The sequence below is a fragment of the Coregonus lavaretus genome (assembly GCF_964263955.1).
Source record: "Coregonus lavaretus genome assembly, contig: HAP1_SCAFFOLD_252, whole genome shotgun sequence".
Taxonomy (NCBI): domain Eukaryota; kingdom Metazoa; phylum Chordata; class Actinopteri; order Salmoniformes; family Salmonidae; genus Coregonus; species Coregonus lavaretus.
The window spans coordinates 597,501-622,613 of record NW_028162386.1 but is presented as its reverse complement, the minus strand read 5'-3'; the positions used below and the strand labels follow the sequence as shown (position 1 = coordinate 622,613).

At 48.4% G+C, this 25,113-nt stretch overlaps 1 protein-coding gene across 2 annotated transcripts in view; it reads left to right on the top strand.

Annotated features, from left to right (window-relative positions):
- Positions 1–6,087: 6,087 nt before the first annotated feature.
- LOC311119308 (cyclin-D-binding Myb-like transcription factor 1) overlaps positions 6,088–25,113 on the top strand; it is a 32,143-nt gene continuing 13,117 nt past the window's right edge. For both annotated transcript variants that reach the window (XM_084194030.1, XM_084194029.1), the window contains exons 1-11: positions 6,088–6,147; positions 9,193–9,299; positions 11,785–11,883; positions 11,964–12,049; positions 12,612–12,711; positions 13,206–13,282; positions 15,959–16,116; positions 16,273–16,305; positions 16,643–16,752; positions 16,897–17,125; positions 17,450–17,601. In XM_084194030.1, coding sequence (XP_084050156.1) covers positions 9,194–9,299; positions 11,785–11,883; positions 11,964–12,049; positions 12,612–12,711; positions 13,206–13,282; positions 15,959–16,116; positions 16,273–16,305; positions 16,643–16,752; positions 16,897–17,125; positions 17,450–17,601 — 1,150 coding nt within the window. In that variant the 5' untranslated portion in view covers positions 6,088–6,147; position 9,193. The remainder of the gene's footprint in view (positions 6,148–9,192; positions 9,300–11,784; positions 11,884–11,963; positions 12,050–12,611; positions 12,712–13,205; positions 13,283–15,958; positions 16,117–16,272; positions 16,306–16,642; positions 16,753–16,896; positions 17,126–17,449; positions 17,602–25,113) is intronic.

Sequence of the window (25,113 nt, the reverse complement as noted above, 5' to 3'; positions counted from 1 at the left end):
ATAATTTGCGTGAGGTTGAGGGCATCTAGCTTGGATTGTAGGATGGCTGGGGTATTAAGCATATCCCAATTTAGGTCACCAAGCAGTACAAACTCTGAGGATAAATGGGGGGCAATCAATTCACATATGGTGTCCAGGGCACAGCTGGGGGCTGAGGGGGGTCTGTAGCAAGCGGCAACAGTGAGAGACTTATTTCTGGAAAGGTGGATTTTTAGAAGTAGAAGCTCAAACTGTTTGGGCACAGACCTTGATAGTATGATAGAGCTCTGCAGGCTATCTCTACAGTAGATTGCAACTCCACCCCCTTTGGCAGTTCTATCTAGACGGAAAATGTTATAGTTGGGGACGAAAATTTCAGAATTTTTGGTGGCCTTCCTGAGCCAGGATTCAGACACTGCTAGAAGATCAGGGTTGGCAGAGTGTGCTAACGCAGTGAATAACTCAAACTTAGGAAGTAGACTTCTGATATTTATGTGCAAGAAACCAAGACTTTTGCGATTACAGAAGTCATCAAATGATAGCGCCTGGGGAGTATGAGTGATACTGAGGGCTGCAGGGCCTGGGTTAGCCTCTACATCACCAGAGGAACAGAGGAGGACTAGAATAAGGATACGGCTAAAGGCTTTAAGAACTGGTCTTCTAGTGCGTTGGGTACATAGAATAAAGGGGGCAGATTTCCGGGTGTTATAGAAAAGATTCAGGGCATTATGTACAGACAAGGATATGGAAGGATATGAGTAAAGTGGAGGTAAACCTAAGCGTTGGGTAACAATGAAAGAGATAGCATCGCTGGAGGCATCAATTGAGTCGGTCTCCGCGTGTATAGGGGGAGGGGCAAAGTAGCTATCTAAGGCAGGTTTAGCTAGGCTGGGGGGTCTACAGTGATATAGTACAATTAGAAATAACCGAAACAACAATAAACTAACCATGTTTGGGCTGAGGCTAAACATAAACAGGATGTAGTACCGTAAAAAGGAACAGTCCAGCAGATATCAGCTGTATAGCTGAGTTATCATAAGGTCCGGTGGTGAAGCACTAGTAAGAGGCCACGGCTAGCGTGTGCTAGCGGGCCAGGGCTAGCAGATGGATGGAATCTTCGTGGTTAACGTCGTAACCACATCAGACGATTTCGTCCGCAGACCAGTCGTGTAGGATCGGCGGGGCTCCGTGTCAACACTAGGTGGTCCCGTCCGGTTGACAGAGAGGTAGATAGCCGGGAGATGGGCCTAGCTCAGGATGATTAGCCAGACCACAGCGTCCGTTTTGTTGTAGCTAGCTGGTAGCGACGAATCCGGAGTTAAAGGTCCAGTGATTCAGTGATTCCGGCGGAAAAACTGATATGTTCTGGGTCGATAACGCGCTGTGCAGACTGGCCGAATATCCGGTGATCAATGTCCAGTGATTAAAATTAATCCCTCAGAAAAAAATTCCAATGTTCTGGGTGAAACACCGCTAGCTGTGGCTAATAGCAAGTAGCTAGTTAGCTGGCTAGCTAGTTTCAACTGGAGATTCTAGATTCTAGATAAAGGTAAGTCAATAATAGAATCCGTTCCACATTGAGTGAGGCGGGTTGCAGGAAAGTATATCTTGTAGAAGGATGAAAAGTCTGATAGGGAAATATGTACGAAAAATAGGGTATTTACAGGCTATTTACAGACATTTACAGACATACGATAAAAACACAACTGCACTACTCCGCCATCTTGGATTGGATATTGGATATACACACACACACATGATAACATACACACTATACACACATGTAAACATGGATTTTGTGTTGTAGATATGTGGTAGTAGAGTAGGGGCCTGAGGGAACACACTTAATATGTTGTGAATGTATTGTAATGTTTTTAAAAGTGTGTAACTGCCTTACATTTTGCTGGACCCCAGGAAGAGTAGCTGCTGCCTTGGCAGGAACTAATGGGGATCCATAATAAACCCCAGGAAGAGTAGCTGCTGCCTTGGCAGGAACTAATGGGGATCCATAATAAACCCCAGGAAGAGTAGCTGCTGCCTTGGCAGGAACTAATGGGGATCCATAATAAACCCCAGGAAGAGTAGCTGCTGCCTTGGCAGGAACTAATGGGGATCCTTAATAAACCCCAAGGAAGAGTAGCTGCTGCCTTGGCAGAAACTAATGGGGATCCATAATAAACCCCAGGAAGAGTAGCTGCTGCCTTGGCAGGAACTAATGGGGATCCATAATAAACCCCAGGAAGAGTAGCTGCTGCCTTGGCAGGAACTAATGGGGATCCTTAATAAACCCCAGGAAGAGTAGCTGCTGCCTCGGCAGGAACTAATGGGGATCCATAATAAACCCCAGGAAGAGTAGCTGCTGCCTTGGCAGGAACTAATAGGGATCCATAATAAACCCCAGGAAGAGTAGCTGCTGCCTTGGCAGGAACTAATGGGGATCCATAATAAACCCAAGGAAGAGTAGCTGCTGCCTTGGCAGGACCTAATGGGGATCCATAATAAACCCCAGGAAGAGTAGCTGCTGCCTCGGCAGGAACTAATGGGGATCCATAATAAACCCCAGGAAGAGTAGCTGCTGCCTCGGCAGGAACTAATGGGGATCCATAATAAACCCCAGGAAGAGTAGCTGCTGCCTCGGCAGAAACTAATGGGGATCCATAATAAACCCCAGGAAGAGTAGCTGCTGCCTTGGCAGGAACTAATGGGGATCCATAATAAACCCCAGGAAGAGTAGCTGCTGCCTTGGCAGGAACTAATGGGGATCCATAATAAACCCCAGGAAGAGTAGCCGCTGCCTTGGCAGGAACTAATGGGGATCCATAATAAACCCCAGGAAGAGTAGCTGCTGCCTTGGCAGGAACTAATGGGGATCCATAATAAACCCCAGGAAGAGTAGCTGCTGCCTTGGCAGGAACTAATGGGGATCCATAATAAACCCCAGGAAGAGTAGCTGCTGCCTTGGCAGGAACTAATGGGGATCCATAATAAATACAAATAGGGCCTCCACCTGGACAACACACACACACACACTAGAGAACAATATATTTAATCATATTCATAGTTCAGTTATTTCAGTTTATCTATCCTATCAAATCCTCTGTTAAAGCCTTATTATATTTACACAAATACAATCTATTAAATTGTAATACTGTGTCCCTTGATGAATTTGCTCCAAGCTTTCCTTCCAATAAATCACAAGCAGGTACCTGATTCCACTTGGATTTATATTTGATGGGATCAGGTGTGTGTCTGAGTTGATTGCAAGTTGTAAATGAGTTAACACAGAATCCTCCATAATACAATATTTATTATTGATCAAATACGTGATTTATATGTACTTTCTCCCCGACGTGTTAGAACGCTTTCAAAAATCGTTGATACCGTAAATGTTTCTAGTCCGATGACTGACAATGGACCAATGGGAATGCTCCGGGTTGCCAGATAAGTTTATTTCTTGAATTATTCTAGATGGAAACGTTGTCCCACTACAAAATCATAAACAAATGTTTCATTTTATTTTGTTGATATCTGTTGACAGTTTGGAGACCTGTAGTTTGTAGGACACCTTTAGATTTGAACCTTCTTCGATGAGGTGTAACGGCGGTTGGCATCCAATTCGCTGCATTACCGCCGCCTACTAGACTGGTGCACTCCCTTTATATTTTGCTTGAAAAATAAAATAAAGAAATACCCTACCATCTAACACTACACTCACAAATTCAAAAATATTATTAATAATTAACACCACCCTACTCCACTATTTAAATATACTCACTCCTACCTCATGCCCTCAACCTGAAATCACCACTCAACACTCCCTGTAACTCTTCTGATGTCAAGTCTCGGCCACCCAAATACCTCTCTGCAGCTGCCACCACAACCTCAATTTTATTATAATAATTTTCTTCGACTTACGTTCCATCCCTGCAGTACAAATAATAACCATTGCTATAAATGCTAAAAATCCAATCTTACTGAAACATACAGCTGTGGAAAAAAATTAAGAGACCACTGCAAAATTATACGTTTCTCTGGTTTTACTATTTATAGGTATGTGTTTCGGTAAAATTAAAAATGTTGTTTTATTCTATAAACTACTGACAACATTTCTACCAAATTCCAAATAAAAATATTGTCATTTAGAGCATTTCTTTGCAGAAAATGACAACTGGTCAAAATAACAAAAAAGATGCAGTGTTGTCAGACCTCGAATAATGCAAAGAAAATAAGTTCATGTTCATTTTTAAACAACACAATACTAATGTTTTAACTTAGGAAGAGTTCAGAAATCATAATTTGGTGGAATAACCCTGATTTTCAATCACAGCTTTCATGCGTCTTGGCATGCTTTCCACCAGTCTTTCACATTGATGTTGGGTGACTTTATGCCACTCCTGGCACAAACATTCAAGCAGCTCGGCTTTGTTTGATGGCTTGTGACCATCCATCTTCCTCTTGATCACATTCCAGAAATGTTCAATGGGGTTCAGGTCTGGAGATTGGGCTGGCCATGACAGGGTCTTGATCTGGTGGTCCTCCATCCACACCTTGATTGACCTGGCTGTGTGGCATGGCGCATTGCCCTTCTGGAAAAACCAATCCTCAGAGTTGGGGAACAATGTCAGAGCAAAAAGAAGCACGTTTTCTTCCAGGACAACCTTGTACGTCGCTTGATTCATGCATCCTTCACAAAGACAAATCTGCCCGATTCCAGCCTTGCTGAAGCACCCCCAGATCATCACCGATCCTCCACCAAATTTCACAGTGGGTGCGAGACACTGTGGCTTGTAGGCCTCTCCAGGTCTCCGTTTAACCATTAGACGACCAGGTGTTGGGCAAAGCTGAAAATTGGACTCATCAGAGAAGATGACCTTACTCCAGTCCTCTACGGTCCAATCCTTATGGTCTTTTGCAAACCTCAGCCTGGCTCTTCTTTGCTTCTCATTGATGAAGGGCTTTTTTCTAGCTTTGCACGACTTCAGCCCTGCCCCTAGGAGCCTGTTTCGAGCCGTCCTCGCCGTGCACTTCACCCCAGCTGATGTTTGCCATTCTTTTTGTAGGTCACTTGATGTCATCCTACGGTTGTTGCGTGACATTCGAATGAGTTGGTGGTCATGCCGGTCAGTAGAGAGTCGTTTTCGCCCTCTGCCGGTCTGTAGCTTTGTTGTCCCCAATGTCTGCTGCTTGACCTTGTTCTTATGAACCGCCGTCTTTTACATTTTAAGGATGGAAGCAACCTGACGCTCACTGTATCCCTCTGCCAGTAAAGCCAGAATTGAACCCTTCTTTTCCTCACTCAAAACTTTCCTTTTCAACTCTTTTGGCATGGTCAATAGTTATTTTTTGATTCATATTACTTTTGAGGTACTATTAGCACTGTTTTTGCCATCCAGCTGGTCCTATTGCAAGAGGATAGTGATGACCACAGCAGTGGTTTTTATACTTTTCCTCGTTAAATAAGATTTAGTTCAGGTGATCACCTAATCAGTACCTAATTCAGTAGAATGAGGTGTGCCTGTGTTGGAATTCAACAGACACTGGAATGGAATGGCTGTCATACATGTAGAGATGCTGATTTGAGAAGAATGTGCAATGGTCTCTTAATGTTTTCCACAGCTGTATATCACTTGTTGGCCAATCCCTCTACTACCCCCCCCCCTGCTCTAACAATGAAAATATATGTCCTCAAAGATGGAAGGCAGGTGGGAGGAGGCAAGATCTGGTGGGACCATTCTAGCCAATGAGAGGGCAGATACGTGTCAACAACAGGCCATAGAGAGAGATCGTGACATATTTCGGCCTGAGTAAAACTTCTCACTTTGCCTCTTCCTCTCTGACCAAAGCAACTGTAGAAACTCAGTTTCCCGTCCTTATCTGGCAACCCTCATGCCTTCTCTATCAGAGGGTCGTCACTAGTTAACACAGCCACAAAGTCATAACCCCCCCCCCCGCCTATTTCTACAATGTATCTTCTTAAAATCTGATTTTAAAACAAACACTGCTAACCATATACCTAACCTTAAATTAAGACCTTTTTTTTGTTCATGATTTTTTACGATTTTGCTTTTGTGGCTGTCTTATCTAGCGGAAACCCCACCAGAGTGGTTCTCCATCCTGGCATTTGCCTCCATCCTGGTCTCTCCGAAGTGCCCGGACCAAAAACAGGAAGTAAGTAACAAAATCAAACGTATAATTCAGTTTCTGCTTGGGGCTCGATGTGGTAAAAGGATAGAGCCAATGAAACGAGCTGCAACATAAACACAACGCAGAATAAAACGCTGAAATGTCGACCCTACTGCGTAGACACCAAGAGCTGCAATTTCTGAACTAACATGGCGTCGGAGACTTTTCGTCTTCTTTCATTTAGCTGGCATGCAAGCTAGTTAGCATTATGTGCTATGGCTAACGTTAACTACCAGCACAGGGCCTCCAACCGCTAAAAGCCTGGCTGTGTAAAATATCTATCCTGTTGCCTAGTCACTTTACACCTACCTGTATGTACATATCTACCTCAACTGTTACTATTTATTATCTATCCTGTTGCCTAGTCACTTTACCCCTACCTATATGTACATATCTACCTCAATAACCTCGTACCCCTGCACATTGACTCGGTACTGGTACCCCGTGTATATGGCCAAGTTATCGTTGTTCATTGTGTATTTATTCCTCTTTATTTATCCATATTTTTCTCTGCATTGTTGGGAAGGGCCCGTAAGCGTTTCACTGTTAGTCTACACCTGTTGTTTACGAAGCATGTGACAAATAAAAGGTGATTTGATGTTGCCGTTGTTGCAAAGCCACTATTTTGACCTCGACACAGCTGTAAAAGCCTTACTTAAAGAACGAAGCTAGCTAGCTAAATAATTCGTGTTTTAGCCCAAGTGCATTAGCTAGCAGGTAGCTAGTGCTACTACTACGACTGGGTGCATCTCATTCCTATTAGTTAGTTGGCTTCCTTCACTCGTCTCCTCCTGTCATGCACTGATCAGGGGCTAAACAAGCAACCCTACATGATATCCACAGGCTCAGCAACCCTACATGATATCCACAGGCTCAGCTACCCTACATGATATCCACAGGCTCAGCTAGCTACATGATATCCACAGGCTCAGCTAGCTACATGATATCCACAGGCTCAGCTAGCTACATGATATCCACAGGCTCAGCTAGCTACATGATATCCACAGGCTCAGCTAGCTACATGGTATTCACAGGCTCAGCTACCTACATGATATTCACAGGCTCAGCTAGCTACATGATATTCACAGGCTCAGCTAGCTACATGATATTCACAGGCTCAGCTAGCTACATGATATCCACAGGCTCAGCTAGCTACATGATATTCACAGGCTCAGCTAGCTACATGATATTCACAGGCTCAGCTAGCTACATTATATCCACAGGCTCAGCTAGCTACATGATATCCACAGGCTCAGCTAGCTACATGGTATTCACAGGCTCAGCTAGCTACATGATATTCACAGCTAGATACATGCTATTCATAGCTACCCTACATGGTATTCACAACTAGCTACATGATATTAACAGCTTCCCTACATGATATTCACAGGCACCCTACATTATATTCACAGACTCAGCTAGCTACATGATATTCACAGGCTCAGCTAGCTACATGATATCCACAGGCTCAGCTAGCTACATGATATTCACAGGCTCAGCTAGCTACATGATATTCACAGGCTCAGCTAGCTACATGATATCCACAGGCTCAGCTAGCTACATGATATCCACAGGCTCAGCTAGCTACATGGTATTCACAGGCTCAGCTAGCTACATGGCATTCACAGGCTCAGCTAGCTACATGATATTCACAGGCTCAGCTAGCTACATGATATTCACAGGCCCAGCTAGCTACATGATATTCACAGGCTCAGCTAGTTACATAGAATTCACAGGCTCAGCTAGCTACATGATATTCACAGGCTCAGCTAGCTACATGATATTCACAGGCTCAGCTAGCTACATGATATTCACAGGCTCAGCTAGCTACATGATATTCACAGGCCCAGCTACCTACATGATATCCACAGGCTCAGCTAGCTACATGATATTCACAGGCTCAGCTAGCTACATGATATTCACAGGCCCAGCTAGCTACATGATATTCACAGGCTCAGCTAGTTACATAGAATTCACAGGCTCAGCTAGCTACATGATATTCACAGGCTCAGCTAGCTACATGATATTCACAGGCTCAGCTAGCTACATGATATCCACAGGCTCAGCTAGCTACATGATATTCACAGGCTCAGCTAGCTACATGATATTCACAGGCCCAGCTAGCTACATGATATTCACAGGCTCAGCTAGTTACATAGAATTCACAGGCTCAGCTAGCTACATGATATTCACAGGCTCAGCTAGCTACATGATATTCACAGGCTCAGCTAGCTACATGATATTCACAGGCTCAGCTAGCTACATGATATCCACAGGCTCAGCTAGCTACATGATATTCACAGGCTCAGCTAGCTACATGATATTCACAGGCCCAGCTAGCTACATGATATTCACAGGCTCAGCTAGTTACATAGAATTCACAGGCTCAGCTAGCTACATGATATTCACAGGCTCAGCTAGCTACATGATATCCACAGGCTCAGCTAGCTACATGATATTCACAGGCTCAGCTAGCTACATGATATCCACAGGCCCAGCTAGCTACATGATATCCACAGGCTCAGCTAGCTACATGGTATTCACAGGCTCAGCTAGTTACATGGTATCCACAGGCCCAGCTAGCTACATGATATCCACAGGCTCAGCTAGCTACATGGTATTCACAGGCTCAGCTAGTTACATGGTATTCACAGGCCCAGCTAGCTACATGATATTCACAGGCTCAGCTAGCTACATGGTATTCACAGGCTCAGCTAGTTACATGATATCCACAGGCCCAGCTAGCTACATGGTATTCACAGGCTCAGCTAGTTACATGGTATTCACAGGCCCAGCTAGCTACATGATATTCACAGGCTCAGCTAGCTACATGATATTCACAGCACACAGTTAGTTATATTTGACTCAGTTGAGAGATTCACTGATCCAGATCCTGGTCCTCTTTTTGTCCTATTTGCTTGTGTCCTATTTCCTTGTTGTACTGCCCATCTAAATGTGATAAATTATTATAAATGGCATCTTTCTTGACACGCATGCTATCAGTGTAGTTGAAGTGTGTGTGTGTTTCAGGATGAGCACAGGGGGAGACGAGGACTCAGTGACCCTGGAGTCTGTCAACTCTGTCACGCTCACCCAGGACAGTGACGGCAGTATCATACTACACTGTCCTACGCACGGTAACACACACACACACACATTATCTTCCACACGGTAACACACACACACACACACACACACACACACACACACACACACACACACACACATTATCTTCCATACAGTAACACACACATTGGCCGTGTTCGAGAGAATCAAAACCGTGATGTATCATGGGTAAATTGACTGACTGACTGATGTACAAATAATATTGAGTAGCTATTTATGATGCAGGGCAGTTCATTATGATGCAGGGTGATTAGTTATGATGCAGGGTGATTAGTTATGATGCAGGGTGGTTAGTTATGATGCAGGGTGATTAGTTATGATGCAGGGTGATTAGTTATGATGCAGGGTGGTTAGTTATGATGCAGGGTGATTAGTTATGATGCAGGGCAGTTCATTATGATACAGGGTGGTTAGTTATGATGCAGGGTGGTTAGTTATGATGCAGGGTGGTTAGTTATGATGCAGGGTGATTAGTTATGATGCAGGGTGGTTAGTTTTGATGCAGGGTGGTTAGTTATGATGCAGGGTGATTAGTTATGATGCAGGGTGATTAGTTATGATGCAGGGCAGTTCATTATGATACAGGGTGGTTAGTTATGATGCAGGGTGGTTAGTTATGATGCAGGGTGGTTAGTTATGATGCAGGGTGGTTAGTTATGATGCAGGGCGGTTAGTTATGATGCAGGGTGGTTAGTTATGATGCAGGGTGATTAGTTATGATGCAGGGTGGTTAGTTATGATGCAGGGTGATTAGTTATGATGCAGGGTGATTAGTTATGATGCAGGGTGGTTAGTTATGATGCAGGGTGATTAGTTATGATGCAGGGTGATTAGTTATGATGCAGGGTGATTAGTTATGATGCAGGGCAGTTCATTATGATACAGGGTGGTTAGTTATGATGCAGGGTGATTAGTTATGATGCAGGGTGGTTAGTTATGATGCAGGGTGATTAGTTATGATGCAGGGTGATTAGTTATGATGCAGGGTGGTTAGTTATGATGCAGGGTGATTAGTTATGATGCAGGGTGGTTAGTTATGATGCAGGGTGATTAGTTATGATGCAGGGTGATTAGTTATGATGCAGGGTGATTAGTTATGATGCAGGGCAGTTCATTATGATACAGGGTGGTTAGTTATGATGCAGGGTGGTTAGTTATGATGCAGGGTGGTTAGTTATGATGCAGGGTGGTTAGTTATGATGCAGGGCGGTTAGTTATGATGCAGGGTGGTTAGTTATGATGCAGGGTGATTAGTTATGATGCAGGGTGATTAGTTATGATGCAGGGTGGTTAGTTATGATGCAGGGTGATTAGTTATGATGCAGGGTGATTAGTTATGATGCAGGGTGGTTAGTTATGATGCAGGGTGATTAGTTATGATGCAGGGTGATTAGTTATGATGCAGGGTGATTAGTTATGATGCAGGGCAGTTCATTATGATACAGGGTGGTTAGTTATGATGCAGGGTGGTTAGTTATGATGCAGGGCGGTTAGTTATGATGCAGGGCGGTTAGTTATGATGCAGGGTGGTTAGTTATGATGCAGGGTGGTTAGTTATGATGCAGGGTGGTTAGTTATGATGCAGGGTGGTTAGTTATGATGCAGGGTGGTTAGTTTTGATGCAGGGTGGTTAGTTATGATGCAGGGTGGTTAGTTATGATGCAGGGTGGTTAGTTATGATGCAGGGTGATTTGTAGATCAGTCAGTCTTGACTCACCTTTAAAGTCGGCTTCAATGTCGAACGCGCCCATTGTCTTCCACATGGGAACATACACGCGTTGATGTTGGGTATACACTGAGTATACCAAACATTAAGAACACCTTCCTAATGTTGAGTTGCACCCCCTTACTTTTGCCCTCAGAACAGCCTTAATTCATCGGGGCTTGGATTCTACAAGGTGTCGAAAGCGTTCCACAGGGATGCTGGCTCATGTTGACTCCAATGCTTCCCACAGTTGTGTCAAGTTGGCTGGATGTCCTTTGGGTGGTGGACCATTCTTGATACACACGGGAAACTGTTGGGTGTGAAAAACCCAGCAGCGTTGCAGTTCTTGACACAAACCGGTGCACCTGGCACCTACTACCATACCCCGTTCAAAGGCACTTAAATCTTTTGTCTTGCCCGTTCACCCTCTGAATGGCTCACACACAATCCATGTCTCAAGGCTTAAACATCCTTCTTTAACTTGTCTCCTCCCCTTCATTTAGACTGATTGAAGTGGATTTAACAAGTGACATCAATAAGGGATCATATCTTTCACCTGGATTCCCCTGGTCAGTCTGTCATGGAAAGAGCAGGTGTTCTTAATGTTTTGTCCACTCAGTGTATGTCACATAACTCCTTTCAGATGACTGTGTGTGTGTGTGTGTGTGTGTGTGTGTGTGTGTGTGTGTGTGTGTGTGTGTGTGTGTGTGTGTGTGTGTGTGTGTGTGTGTGTGTGTGTGTGTGTGTGTGTGTGTGTGTGTGTGTGTGTGTGTGTGTGTGTGCGCGTGCAGATGAGGACTCGGAGCCGATCCAGAAGAGACTGTGTCTGACCAATGAGGAACAGACAGAGACAGACTCCGCCCCTCAGTTCTCCGTGGTCACCCTCCCCAGTGAGTTACACACATACACAGAAACATGCACACACTGCCCTGCCTGTTGTGGTTGGCTGACAGGGTGTGATGTCCTATAGTGGCAGAGGGAGACGAGAGCTTCGAGGTCACGATGACCGCCACCGCCGACAGTGACATCACAGAAGAGGGCGTGGCCCAGATACAGGTACCTGACAAACGCCTCCCACGACTCCTCTATTCTCTTCTCCTCTCTTCTCTTCTCCTCTCCTCTGCTCTCCTGTCCTCTTTATTTTTCTTTACTCTCTCTCTCTGTGTGTGTGTGTGTGTGTGTGTGTGTGTGTGTGTGTGTGTGTGTGTGTGTGTGTGTGTGTGTGTGTGTGTGTGTGTGTGTGTGTGTGTGTGTGTGTGTGTGTGTGTGTGTGTGTGTGTGTGTGTGTGTGTGTGTGTGTTGTGTGTAGATCCTGCAGAGTGAGGATCCTCAGAACAGTGAAGAGATGTCTCCTGTCCTCTTTACTCTCTCTCTCTGTGTGTGTGTGTGTGTGTGTGTGTGTGTGTGTGTGTGTGTGTGTGTGTGTGTGTGTGTGTGTGTGTGTGTGTGTGTGTGTGTGTGTGTGTGTGTGTGTGTGTGTGTTGTGTGTAGATCCTGCAGAGTGAGGATCCTCAGAACAGTGAAGAGATGTCTCCTGTCCTCTTTACTCTCTCTCTCTGAGTGTGTGTGTGTGTGTGTGTGTGTGTGTGTGTGTGTGTGTGTGTGTGTGTGTGTGTAGATCCTGCAGGGTGAGGATCCTCAGAACAGTGAAGAGATGTCTCCTGTCAGCCAGGCCTGGTTCACCACCAAGGAGGACAAAGATACACTGGTTAACAAAGGTACTTACACACACACACACACACACACTTACACTTACACACACACACACACACACACACACACACACACACACACACTTACACACTTACACACACTTACACACACACACACACACACACACACACACACACACACACACACACACACATACACTTACACACACACACACACTTACACTTACACACACACACACACACACTTACATACACTTACACACACTTACACACGCTTACACACACACATACACATTCACACACACACACACACGCGCACACACACACACACACACACACACGCACATACACACACACACGCACACACACACTTACACACACACACACACACTTACACACACACACACACACACACACACACACACATATACACACACACACAATGCACATTGAGCTAGCTACATATATTTGTAGTTGGTTTACGCAGGCTGTGATTGGTCAGTGGGCTAACAGAGGCTGTGATCGGTTGTTTGTCTCAGGTCATAAGTGGAAACAAGGCATGTGGTCTAAAGAGGAGATCGACCTTCTGATGAGCAACATCCAACAATATGTCAAGGTGCAACACACACACACACACACACACACACACACACACACACACACACACACACACACACACACACACACACACGCACACACACACGGCAGGTAGCTTAGTGGTTAAGAGCGTTGTGCCAGTAACCGAAAGGTCGCTGGTTCTAATCCCCAAGCCGACTAGGTGAAAAATCTGTCGATGTGCCCTTGAGCAAGGCACTTAACCCTAATTGCTCCTGTAAGTCGCTCTGGATAAGAGCGTCTGCTAAATAACCAATTATTATTATAATTATTACACACACTCGCACACACACACACACTCTCACACACACACACACACACACACACACACACACACACACACACACGGTTAAGAGTTACCATCAGGTGACTTCTGTTAGGGAGTCTGTACTGCTTTGGACAAGTGTGTTTCTGTGTGCACGTTCATGTGTGTGCACGTTCGTGTGTGTGTGTATCAAATCAAATGTTATTGGTTACATGAACATGTTTAGCAGATGTTATTGCAGGTGTAGTGAAATGCTTGTCTTTCTAGCTCCAACAGTGCAGTAATATCTAACAATTCACAACAATACACACAAATCTAAAAGTAAAATAATGGAATTAATATTAGGATGAGTATTAACTAAAATACAGTAGAATAGAATACAGTGTAATCATATGAGATGAGTAAAGCAGTATGTAAACATTATTAAAGTGACTAGTGTTCCATTATTAAAGTGACTAGTGTTCCATTATTAAAGTGACTAGTGTTCCATTATTAAAGTGACCAGTGATTCCATGTCTATGTACAGTACCAGTCTAAAGTTTGGACACACCTACTCATTACAGGGTTTTTCTTTATTTTTACTATTTTCTACATTGTAGAATAATAGTGAAGACATCAAAACTATGAAATAACACATATGGAATCATGTGGTAACCAAAAAAGTGTTAAACAAATAAAGTTATATTTGAGATTCTTCAAAGTAGCCACCCTTTGCCTTGATGACAGCTTTGCACACTCTTGGCATTCTCTCAACCAGCTTCATCAGGTAGTCACCTGGAATGCATTTCAATTAACAGGTGTGCCTTGTTAAAAGTTAATTTGTGGAATTTCAACTGAGCCAATCAGTTGTGTTGTGACAAGGTAGGGGGGTATACAGAAGATAGCTCTATTTGGTAAAATACCAAGTTCATATTATGGCAAGAACAGCTCAAATAAGCAAAGAGAAACAGTCCATCATTACTTTAAGACATGAAGGTCAGTCAATCCGTAAAATGTCAAGGACTTTGAAAGTTTCTTCAAGTGCAGTCGCAAAAACCATCAAGCGCTATGATGAAACTGGCTCTTATGAGGTCCGCCACAGGAAAGGAAGACCCAGAGTTACCTCTGCTGCAGAGGATAAGTTCATTGGAGTTACCAGCCTCAGAAATTGCAGCCCAAATAAATGCTTCACAGAGTTCAAGTAACAGACACATCTCAACATCAACTGTTCAGAGGAGACTGTGTGAATCAGGCCTTCATGGTCGAATTGCTGCAAAGAAACCACTACTAAAGGACACCAGTAAGAAGAAGAGACTTGCTTGGGCCAAGAAACACGAACAATGGACATTAGACCGGTGCAAATCTGTCCTTTGGTCTGGTGTCCAAATTTGAGATTTTTGGTTCCAACTGCCGTGTCTTTGTGAGACGCAGTGTGGGTGAACGAATGATCTCTGCATGTGTAGTTCCCACCGTGAAGCATGGAGGAGGTGGTGTTATGGTGTGGGGGTGCTTTGCTGGTACACTGTCTGTGATTTATTTAGAATTCAAGGCACACTTAACCAGCATGGCTACCACAGCATTCTGCAGCAATACGCCATCCCATCTGGTTTGGGCTTAGTGGGACTATCATTTGTTTTTCAACAGGACAATGACCCAACACACCTCCAGGCTGTGTAAGGGCTATTTGACCAAGAAGGAGAGTGATGGAGTGCTGCATCAGATGACCTGGCCTTCACAATCTCCCAACCTCAACCCAATTGAGATGGTTTGGGATGAGTTGGACCGCAGAGTGAAGGAAAAGCAGCCAACAAGTGCTCAGCATATGTGTGAACTCCTTCAAGACTGTTGGAAAAGCATTCCAGGTGAAGCTGGTTGAGAGAATGCCAAAAGTGTGCAAAGGGTGGCTACTTTGAAGAATCTAAAATCTGAAAAATATTTTGATTTGTTTAACACATTTTTGGTTACTACATGATTCCATATGTGTTATTTCATAGTTTTGATGTCTTCACTATTATTCTACAATGTAGAAAATAGTAAAAAATTAAGAAAAACCCTGGAATGAGTAGGTGTGTCCAAACTATTGACTGGTATTGTGTATGGGGCATCAGTCTCTAAGGTGCAGGGTTGAGGAACCGGGTGGTAGCCGGCTAGTGATGGCTATTTAACAGTCTGATGGCCTTGAGATAGAAGCTGTTTTTCATTCTCTCGGTCCCAGCTTTGATGCACCTGTACTGACCTCGCCTTCTGGATGATAGCGGGGTGAACAGGCAGTGGCTCGGGTGGTTGTTGTCCTTGATTATCTTTTTGGCCTTCCTGTGACATCGGGTGCTGTAGGTGTCCTGGAGGGCTGGTAGTTTGCCCCCGGTGATGCTTTGTTCAGACCGTGTGTGTGTGTGTGTGTGTGTGTGTGTGTGTGTGTGTGTGTGTGTGTAGGGTCGGGGTATGGAGGACCCAGCTGAGATAATCTTTGAGATGTCTAAAGAGGAGCGTAAGGATTTCTACCGCAGCGTGGCCTGGGGTCTGAACCGACCGCTGTTCGCCGTCTATCGACGAGTCCTCCGCATGTACGATAACCGCAACCATGTGGGCAAGTCAGTACTCACCCCCCTCCCCACACACACACATCATAGCACACCCCCCCTCCCCACAGACATCATCATAACACACCCCACCTCCCACACAGAGTTGTAGTGGTTTGGTGTGTGTGTGTGTGTGTGTGTAAGCTGATGTGTGTTTTTGTTATAAAGGTACTCTCCTGAGGAGATCCACAAGCTGAAAGAGTGAGTATGACATCACTTCCTCCTAACAATGTGTAAACAGTCAATCAATCAATCAATCAATTTTATTTTATATAGCCCTTCTTACATCAGCTAATATCTCGAAGTGCTGTACAGAAACCCAGCCTAAAACCCCAAACAGCTAGTAATGCAGGTGTAGAAGCACGGTGGCTAGGAAAAACTCCCTAGAAAGGCGAAAACCTAGGAAGAAACCTAGAGAGGAACCAGGCTATGAGGGGTGGCCAGTCCTCTTCTGGCTGTGCCGGGTGGAGATTATAACAGAACCATGCCAAGATGTTCAAAAATGTGTGCAGCAGTCTGAGGATGTGTGTGTGTGCAGGTTGAGGCAGAAGCACGGTAATGACTGGGCCACTATAGGAGCGGCTCTGGGCCGCAGCGCCTCGTCTGTTAAAGACCGCTGCCGACTGATGAAGGACACCTGCAACACAGGTCAGACGCTTTATCCTGGAGGGGTTATGCTTTAGGAAGCGGGACTGCAACACAGGTCAGACACTTTATCCTGGAGGGGTTATGCTTTAGGAAGCGGGACTTACAGTTGTGTGTGTGTGTGTGTGTGTGTGTGTGTGTGTGTAGGGAAGTGGAGTGAGGAGGAGGAGAGGCGTCTATCGGACAGTGTGTATGCGTTGGCGGGTGTGTGTCCGGGTCGTGCGGTGACGGGGGGTGTGTCATGGGCGGCTGTAGCTGATCTGGTGGGAACGCGGTCGGAGAAACAGTGTCGCTCTAAATGGCTCAACTACCTCAACTGGAAACAGAGTGGAGGGACGGAGTGGACCAAAGACCAGGATCTCAGCTTAGTACACAGGTAGGGAGGGGTCTGGGTGGGGGTGTGGGTGGATGGATGGATGGATGGATGGATGGGTGGGTGGGTGGGTGGGTGGGTGGTGGGTGGATGGATGGATGGGTGGTGGGTGGATGGATGGATGGATGGGTGTCTGGATGGGTGGTGGGTGGATGGATGGATGGATGGATGGGTGGTGGGTGTCTGGGTGGTGGGTAATTACATTATTAGAATGTAGAATTCAAACCAGCTTTATTGATGAAAGGATCCATGTCCATCTAGTCTACTTCTTTTGGCTTACTGTGTGTGTGTGTGTGTGTGTGTGTGTGTGTGTGTGTGTGTGTACAGGATAGTGGAGTTGGATGTGGATGATGAGAATGAGTTAAAGTGGGAGGAGCTAGCAGGGGGGTGGAGCAGCGTTCGCTCTCCTCAGTGGCTCAGATCTAAGTGGTGGAGCATCAAGAGACAAGTAGCCAATCACAAGGAGCTGCCCTTCCACGGTAACACCCCTGACCCTTACCTCTCACTCCTCACCTCTGACCCTTACCTCTCACTCCTCACCTCTGACCCTTACCTCTCACTCCTCACCTCTGACCCTTACCTCTCACTCCTCACCCCTGACCCTTACCTCTCACTCCTCACCTCTGACCCTTACCTCTCACTCCTCACCCCTGACCCTTACCTCTCACTCCTCACCTCTGACCCTTACCTCTCACTCCTCACCTCTGACCCTTACAACTCACTCCTCACCTCTGACCCCTACCTCTCACTCCTCACCTCTGACCCTTACCTCTCACTCCTCACCTCTGACCCTTACCTCTCACTCCTCACCTCTGTCCCTTACCTCTCACTCCTCACCTCTGACCTCTGACCCTTACCTCTCCTCACCTCTGACCCTTACCTCTCACTCCTCACCTCTGTCCCTTACCTCTCACTCCTCACCTCTGACCCTTACCTCTCACTCCTCACCTCTGACCTCTGACCCTTACCTCTCACTCCTCACCTCTGTCCCTTACCTCTCACTCCTCACCTTTGACCCTTACCTCTCACTCCTCACCTCTGACCTCTGACCCTTACCTCTCACTCCTCACCTCTGACCCTTACCTCTCACTCCTCACCTCTGTCCCTTACCTCTCACTCCTCACCTCTGACCCTTACCTCTCACTCCTCACCTTTGACCCTTACCTCTCACTCCTCACCTCTGACCTCTGACCCTTACCTCTCACTCCTCACCTCTGTCCCTTACCTCTCACTCCTCACCTTTGACCCTTACCTCTCACTCCTCACCTTTGACCCTTACCTCTCACTCCTCACCTCTGACCCCTGACCCTTACCTCTCACTCCTCACCCCTGACCCTTACCTCTCACTCCTCACCCCTGACCCTTACCTCTCACTCCTCACCCCTGACCCTTACCTCTCACTCCTCACCCCTGACCCTTACCTCTCACTCCTCACCCCTGACCCTTACCTCTCACTCCTCACCTCTGACCCCTGACCCTTACCTCTCACTCCTCACCCCTGACCCTTACCTCTCACTCCTCACCCCTGACCCTTACCTCTCACTCCTCACCTCTGACCCTTACCTCTCACTCCTCACCTCTGACCCTTACCTCTCACTCCTCACCTCTGACCTCTGACCCTTACCTCTCCTCACCTCTGTCCCTTACCTCTCACTCCTCACCTCTGACCCTTACCTCTCACTCCTCACCCCTGACCCTTACCTCTCACTCCTCACCTCTGACCCTTACCTCTCACTCCTCACCTCTGACCCTTACCTCTCACTCCTCACCTCTGACCTCTGACCCTTACCTCTCCTCACCTCTGACCCTTACCTCTCACTCCTCACCTCTGACCCTTACCTCTCACTCCTCACCTCTGACCCTTACCTCTCACTCCTCACCCCTGACCCTTACCTCTCACTCCTCACCTCTGACCTCTGACCCTTACCTCTCCTCACCTCTGACCCTTACCTCTCACTCCTCACCTCTGTCCCTTACCTCTCACTCCTCACCTCTGTCCCTTACCTCTCACTCCTCACCTCTGACCCTTACCTCTCACTCCTCACCCCTGACCCTTACCTCTCACTCCTCACCTCTGACCTCTGACCCTTACCTCTCACTCCTCACCTCTGACCCTTACCTCTCACTCCTCACCTCTGACCCTTACCTCTCACTCCTCACCTCTGACCCCTGACCCTTACCTCTCACTCCTCACCTCTGACCCTTACCTCTCACTCCTCACCTCTGACCCCTGACCCTTACCTCTCACTCCTCACCTCTGACCCTTACCTCTCACTCCTCACCTCTGTCCCTTACCTCTCACTCCTCACCTCTGACCTCTGACCCTTACCTCTCACTCCTCACCTCTGACCCTTACCTTTCACTCCTCACCTCTGACCCCTGACCCTTACCTCTCACTCCTCACCCCTGACCCTTACCTCTCACTCCTCACCTCTGACCCTTACCTCTCACTCCTCACCTCTGACCTCTGACCCTTACCTCTCCTCACCTCTGACCCTTACCTCTCACTCCTCACCTCTGACCCTTACCTCTCACTCCTCACCTCTGACCCTTACCTCTCACTCCTCACCTCTGACCTCTGACCCTTACCTCTCCTCACCTCTGACCCTTACCTCTCACTCCTCACCTCTGACCCTTACCTCTCACTCCTCACCTCTGACCCTTACCTCTCACTCCTCACCTCTGACCTCTGACCCTTACCTCTCCTCACCTCTGACCCTTACCTCTCACTCCTCACCTCTGACCTCTGACCCTTACCTCTCACTCCTCACCTCTGACCCTTACCTCTCACTCCTCACCTCTGACCCTTACCTCTCACTCCTCACCTCTGACCTCTGACCCTTACCTCTCACTCCTCACCTCTGACCTCTGACCCTTACCTCTCACTCCTCACCTCTGACCCTTACCTCTCACTCCTCACCCCTGACCCTTACCTCTCACTCCTCACCTCTGACCCTTACCTCTCACTCCTCACCTCTGACCCTTACCTCTCACTCCTCACCTCTGACCCTTACCTCTCACTCCTCACCTCTGACCCCTGACCCTTACCTCTCCTCACCTCTGACCCTTACCTCTCACTCCTCACCTCTGACCCTTACCTCTCCTCACCTCTGACCCTTACCTCTCACTCCTCACCTCTGACCCCTGACCCTTACCTCTCCTCACCTCTGACCCTTACCTCTCACTCCTCACCTCTGACCCTTACCTCTCACTCCTCACCTCTGACCTCTGACCCTTACCTCTCACTCCTCACCTCTGACCCTTACCTCTCACTCCTCACCTCTGACCCTTACCTCTCACTCCTCACCTCTGACCCTTACCTCTCCTCACCTCTGACCCTTACCTCTCACTCCTCACCCCTGACCCTTACCTCTCACTCCTCACCTCTGACCCTTACCTCTCACTCATCACTCCTGACCCTTACCTCTCACTCCTCACCTCTGACCCTTACCTCTCACTCCTCACCTCTGACCTCTGACCCTTACCTCTCCTCACCTCTGTCCCTTACCTCTCACTCCTCACCTCTGACCCTTACCTCTCACTCCTCACCCCTGACCCTTACCTCTCACTCCTCACCTCTGACCCTTACCTCTCACTCCTCACCTCTGACCCTTACCTCTCACTCCTCACCTCTGACCTCTGACCCTTACCTCTCCTCACCTCTGACCCTTACCTCTCACTCCTCACCTCTGTCCCTTACCTCTCACTCCTCACCTCTGACCCTTACCTCTCACTCCTCACCTCTGACCTCTGACCCTTACCTCTCCTCACCTCTGACCCTTACCTCTCACTCCTCACCTCTGACCCTTACCTCTCACTCCTCACCCCTGACCCTTACCTCTCACTCCTCACCTCTGACCCTTACCTCTCACTCCTCACCCCTGACCCTTACCTCTCACTCCTCACCTTTGACCCCTGACCCTTACCTTTCACTCCTCACCTCTGACCCTTACCTCTCACTCCTCACCTGTGACCCTTACCTCTCACTCCTCACCTCTGACCTCTGACCCTTACCTCTCCTCACCTCTGACCCTTACCTCTCACTCCTCACCTCTGTCCCTTACCTCTCACTCCTCACCTCTGACCCTTACCTCTCACTCCTCACCTCTGACCTCTGACCCTTACCTCTCCTCACCTCTGACCCTTACCTCTCACTCCTCACCTCTGACCCTTACCTCTCACTCCTCACCCCTGACCCTTACCTCTCACTCCTCACCTCTGACCCTTACCTCTCACTCCTCACCTCTGACCCTTACCTCTCACTCCTCACCTCTGACCCCTGACCCTTACCTTTCACTCCTCACCTCTGACCCTTACCTCTCACTCCTCACCTCTGACCTCTGACCCTTACCTCTCCTCACCTCTGACCCTTACCTCTCACTCCTCACCTCTGACCCTTACCTCTCACTCCTCACCTCTGACCCTTACCTCTCACTCCTCACCTCTGACCCTTACCTCTCACTCCTCACCTCTGACCTCTGACCCCTGACCCTTACCTCTCCTCACCTCTGACCCCTGACCCTTACCTCTCCTCACCTCTGACCCTTACCTCTCACTCCTCACCTCTGACCCTTACCTCTCACTCCTCACCTCTGACCCTTACCTCTCACTCCTCACCTCTGACCTCTGACCCTTACCTCTCCTCACCTCTGACCCTTACCTCTCACTCCTCACCTCTGTCCCTTACCTCTCACTCCTCACCTCTGACCCTTACCTCTCACTCCTCACCTCTGACCCTTACCTCTCACTCCTCACCTCTGAGCTCTGACCCTTACCTCTCCTCACCTCTGACCCTTACCTCTCACTCCTCACCTCTGACCCTCACCTCTCACTCCTCACCTCTGACCCTTACCTCTCACTCCTCACCTCTGACCCTTACCTCTCACTCCTCACCTCTGACCCTTACCTCTCACTCCTCACCTCTGACCCTTACCTCTCACTCCTCACCTCTGACCTCTGACCCTTACCTCTCCTCACCTCTGACCCTTACCTCTCACTCCTCACCTCTGTCCCTTACCTCTCACTCCTCACCTCTGACCCTTACCTCTCACTCCTCACCTCTGACCCTTACCTCTCACTCCTCACCTCTGACCCTTACCTCTCACTCCTCACCTCTGACCCTTACCTCTCACTCCTCACCTCTGACCCTTACCTCTCACTCCTCACCTCTGACCCTTACCTCTCACTCCTCACCTCTGACCCTTACCTCTCACTCCTCACCTCTGACCCTTACCTCTCACTCCTCACCTCTGACCCTTACCTCTCACTCCTCACCCCTGACCCTTACCTCTCACTCCTCACCTCTGACCCTTACCTCTCACTCCTCACCTCTGACCCTTACCTCTCACTCCTCACCTCTGACCCTTACCTCTCACTCCTCACCTCTGACCCTTACCTCTCACTCCTCACCTCTGACCTCTGACCCTTACCTCTCCTCACCTCTGACCCTTACCTCTCACTCCTCACCTCTGACCCTTACCTCTCCTCACCTCTGACCCTTACCTCTCACTCCTCACCTCTGACCCTTACCTCTCACTCCTCACCCCTGACCCCTGACCCTTACCTCTCCTCACCTCTGACCCTTACCTCTCACTCCTCACCTCTGACCCTTACCTCTCCTCACCTCTGACCCTTACCTCTCACTCCTCACCTCTGACCCTTACCTCTCACTCCTCACCTCTGACCCCTGACCCTTACCTCTCCTCACCTCTGACCCTTACCTCTCACTCCTCACCTCTGACCCTTACCTCTCACTCCTCACCTCTGACCTCTGACCCTTACCTCTCACTCCTCACCTCTGACCCTTACCTCTCCACACCTCTGACCCTTACCTCTCACTCCTCACCTCTGACCTCTGACCCTTACCTCTCCTCACCTCTGACTCTTACCTCTCACTCCTCACCTCTGACCCTTACCTCTCCTCACCTCTGACCCTTACCTCTCACTCCTCACCTCTGACCCTTACCTCTCACTCCTCACCCCTGACCCTTACCTCTCACTCCTCACCTCTGACCTCTGACCCTTACCTCTCCTCACCTCTGACCCTTACCTCTCACTCCTCACCTCTGACCCTTACCTCTCCTCACCTCTGACCCCTGACCCTTACCTCTCACTCCTCACCTCTGACCCTTACCTCTCACTCCTCACCCCTGACCCTTACCTCCCACTCCTCACCTCTGACCCTTACCTCTCACTCCTCACCTCTGACCCTTACCTCTCACTCCTCACCCCTGACCCTTACCTCCCACTCCTCACCCCTGACCCTTACCTCTCACTCCTCACCTCTGACCCTTACCTCTCACTCCTCACCTCTGACCCTTACCTCTCACTCCTCACCTCTGACCCTTACCTCTCACTCCTCACCCCTGATCCTTACCTCTCACTCCTCACCTCTGACCTCTGACCCTTACCTCTCACTCCTCACCTCTGACCCTTACCTCTCACTCCTCACCTCTGACCCTTACCTCCCACTCCTCACCTCTGACCCTTACCTCTCACTCCTCACCTCTGACCCTTACCTCTCACTCCTCACCTCTGTCCCTTACCTCTCACTCCTCACCTCTGACCCTTACCTCTCACTCCTCACCTCTGACCTCTGACCCTTACCTCTCCTCACCTCTGACCCTTACCTCTCCTCACCTCTGACCCTTACCTCTCCTCACCTCTGACCCTTACCTCTCACTCCTCACCTCTGACCCTTACCTCTCACTCCTCACCTCTGTCCCTTACCTCTCACTCCTCACCTCTGACCTCTGACCCTTACCTCTCACTCCTCACCTCTGACCTCTGACCCTTACCTCTCCTCACCTCTGACCCTTACCTCTCACTCCTCACCTCTGACCCTTACCTCTCACTCCTCACCTCTGACCCTTACCTCTCACTCCTCACCTCTGACCCTTACCTCCCACTCCTCACCTCTGACCCTTACCTCTCACTCCTCACCTCTGACCCTTACCTCCCACTCCTCACCTCTGACCCTTACCTCTCACTCCTCACCTCTGACCCTTACCTCTCAATCCTCACCTCTGACCTCTGACCCTTACCTCTCCTCACCTCTGACCCTTACCTCTCAATCCTCACCTCTGACCTCTGACCCTTACCTCTCCTCACCTCTGACCCTTACCTCTCACTCCTCACCTCTGACCCTTACCTCTCACTCCTCACCTCTGACCCTTACCTCTCACTCCTCACCTCTGACCTCTGACCCTTACCTCTCCTCACCTCTGACCCTTACCTCTCACTCCTAACCTCTGACCCTTACCTCTCCTCACCTCTGACCCTTACCTCTCACTCCTCACCTCTGACCTCTGACCCTTACCTCTCACTCCTCACCTCTGACCCTTACCTCTCACTCCTCACCTCTGACCCTTACCTCTCACTCCTCACCTCTGACCCTTACCTCTCACTCCTCACCTCTGACCCTTACCTCCCACTCCTCACCTCTGACCCTTACCTCTCACTCCTCACCTCTGACCCTTACCTCTCACTCCTCACCTCTGACCCTTACCTCTCACTCCTCACCTCTGACCCTTACCTCTCACTCCTCACCTCTGACCCTTACCTCTCACTCCTCACCTCTGACCCTTACCTCTCCTCACCTCTGACCCTTACCTCTCACTCCTCACCTCTGACCCTTACCTCTCACTCCTCACCTCTGACCCTTACCTCTCACTCCTCACCTCTGACCTCTGACCCTTACCTCTCCTCACCTCTGACCCTTACCTCTCACTCCTCACCTCTGACCTCTGACCCTTACCTCTCCTCACCCCTGACCCTTACCTCTCACTCCTCACCTCTGACCCTTACCTCTCACTCCTCACCCCTGACCCTTACCTCTCCTCACCTCTGACCCTTACCTCTCACTCCTCACCTCTGACCCTTACCTCTCCTCACCTCTGACCCCTGACCCTTACCTCTCACTCCTCACCTCTGACCCTTACCTCTCACTCCTCACCCCTGACCCTTACCTCCCACTCCTCACCTCTGACCCT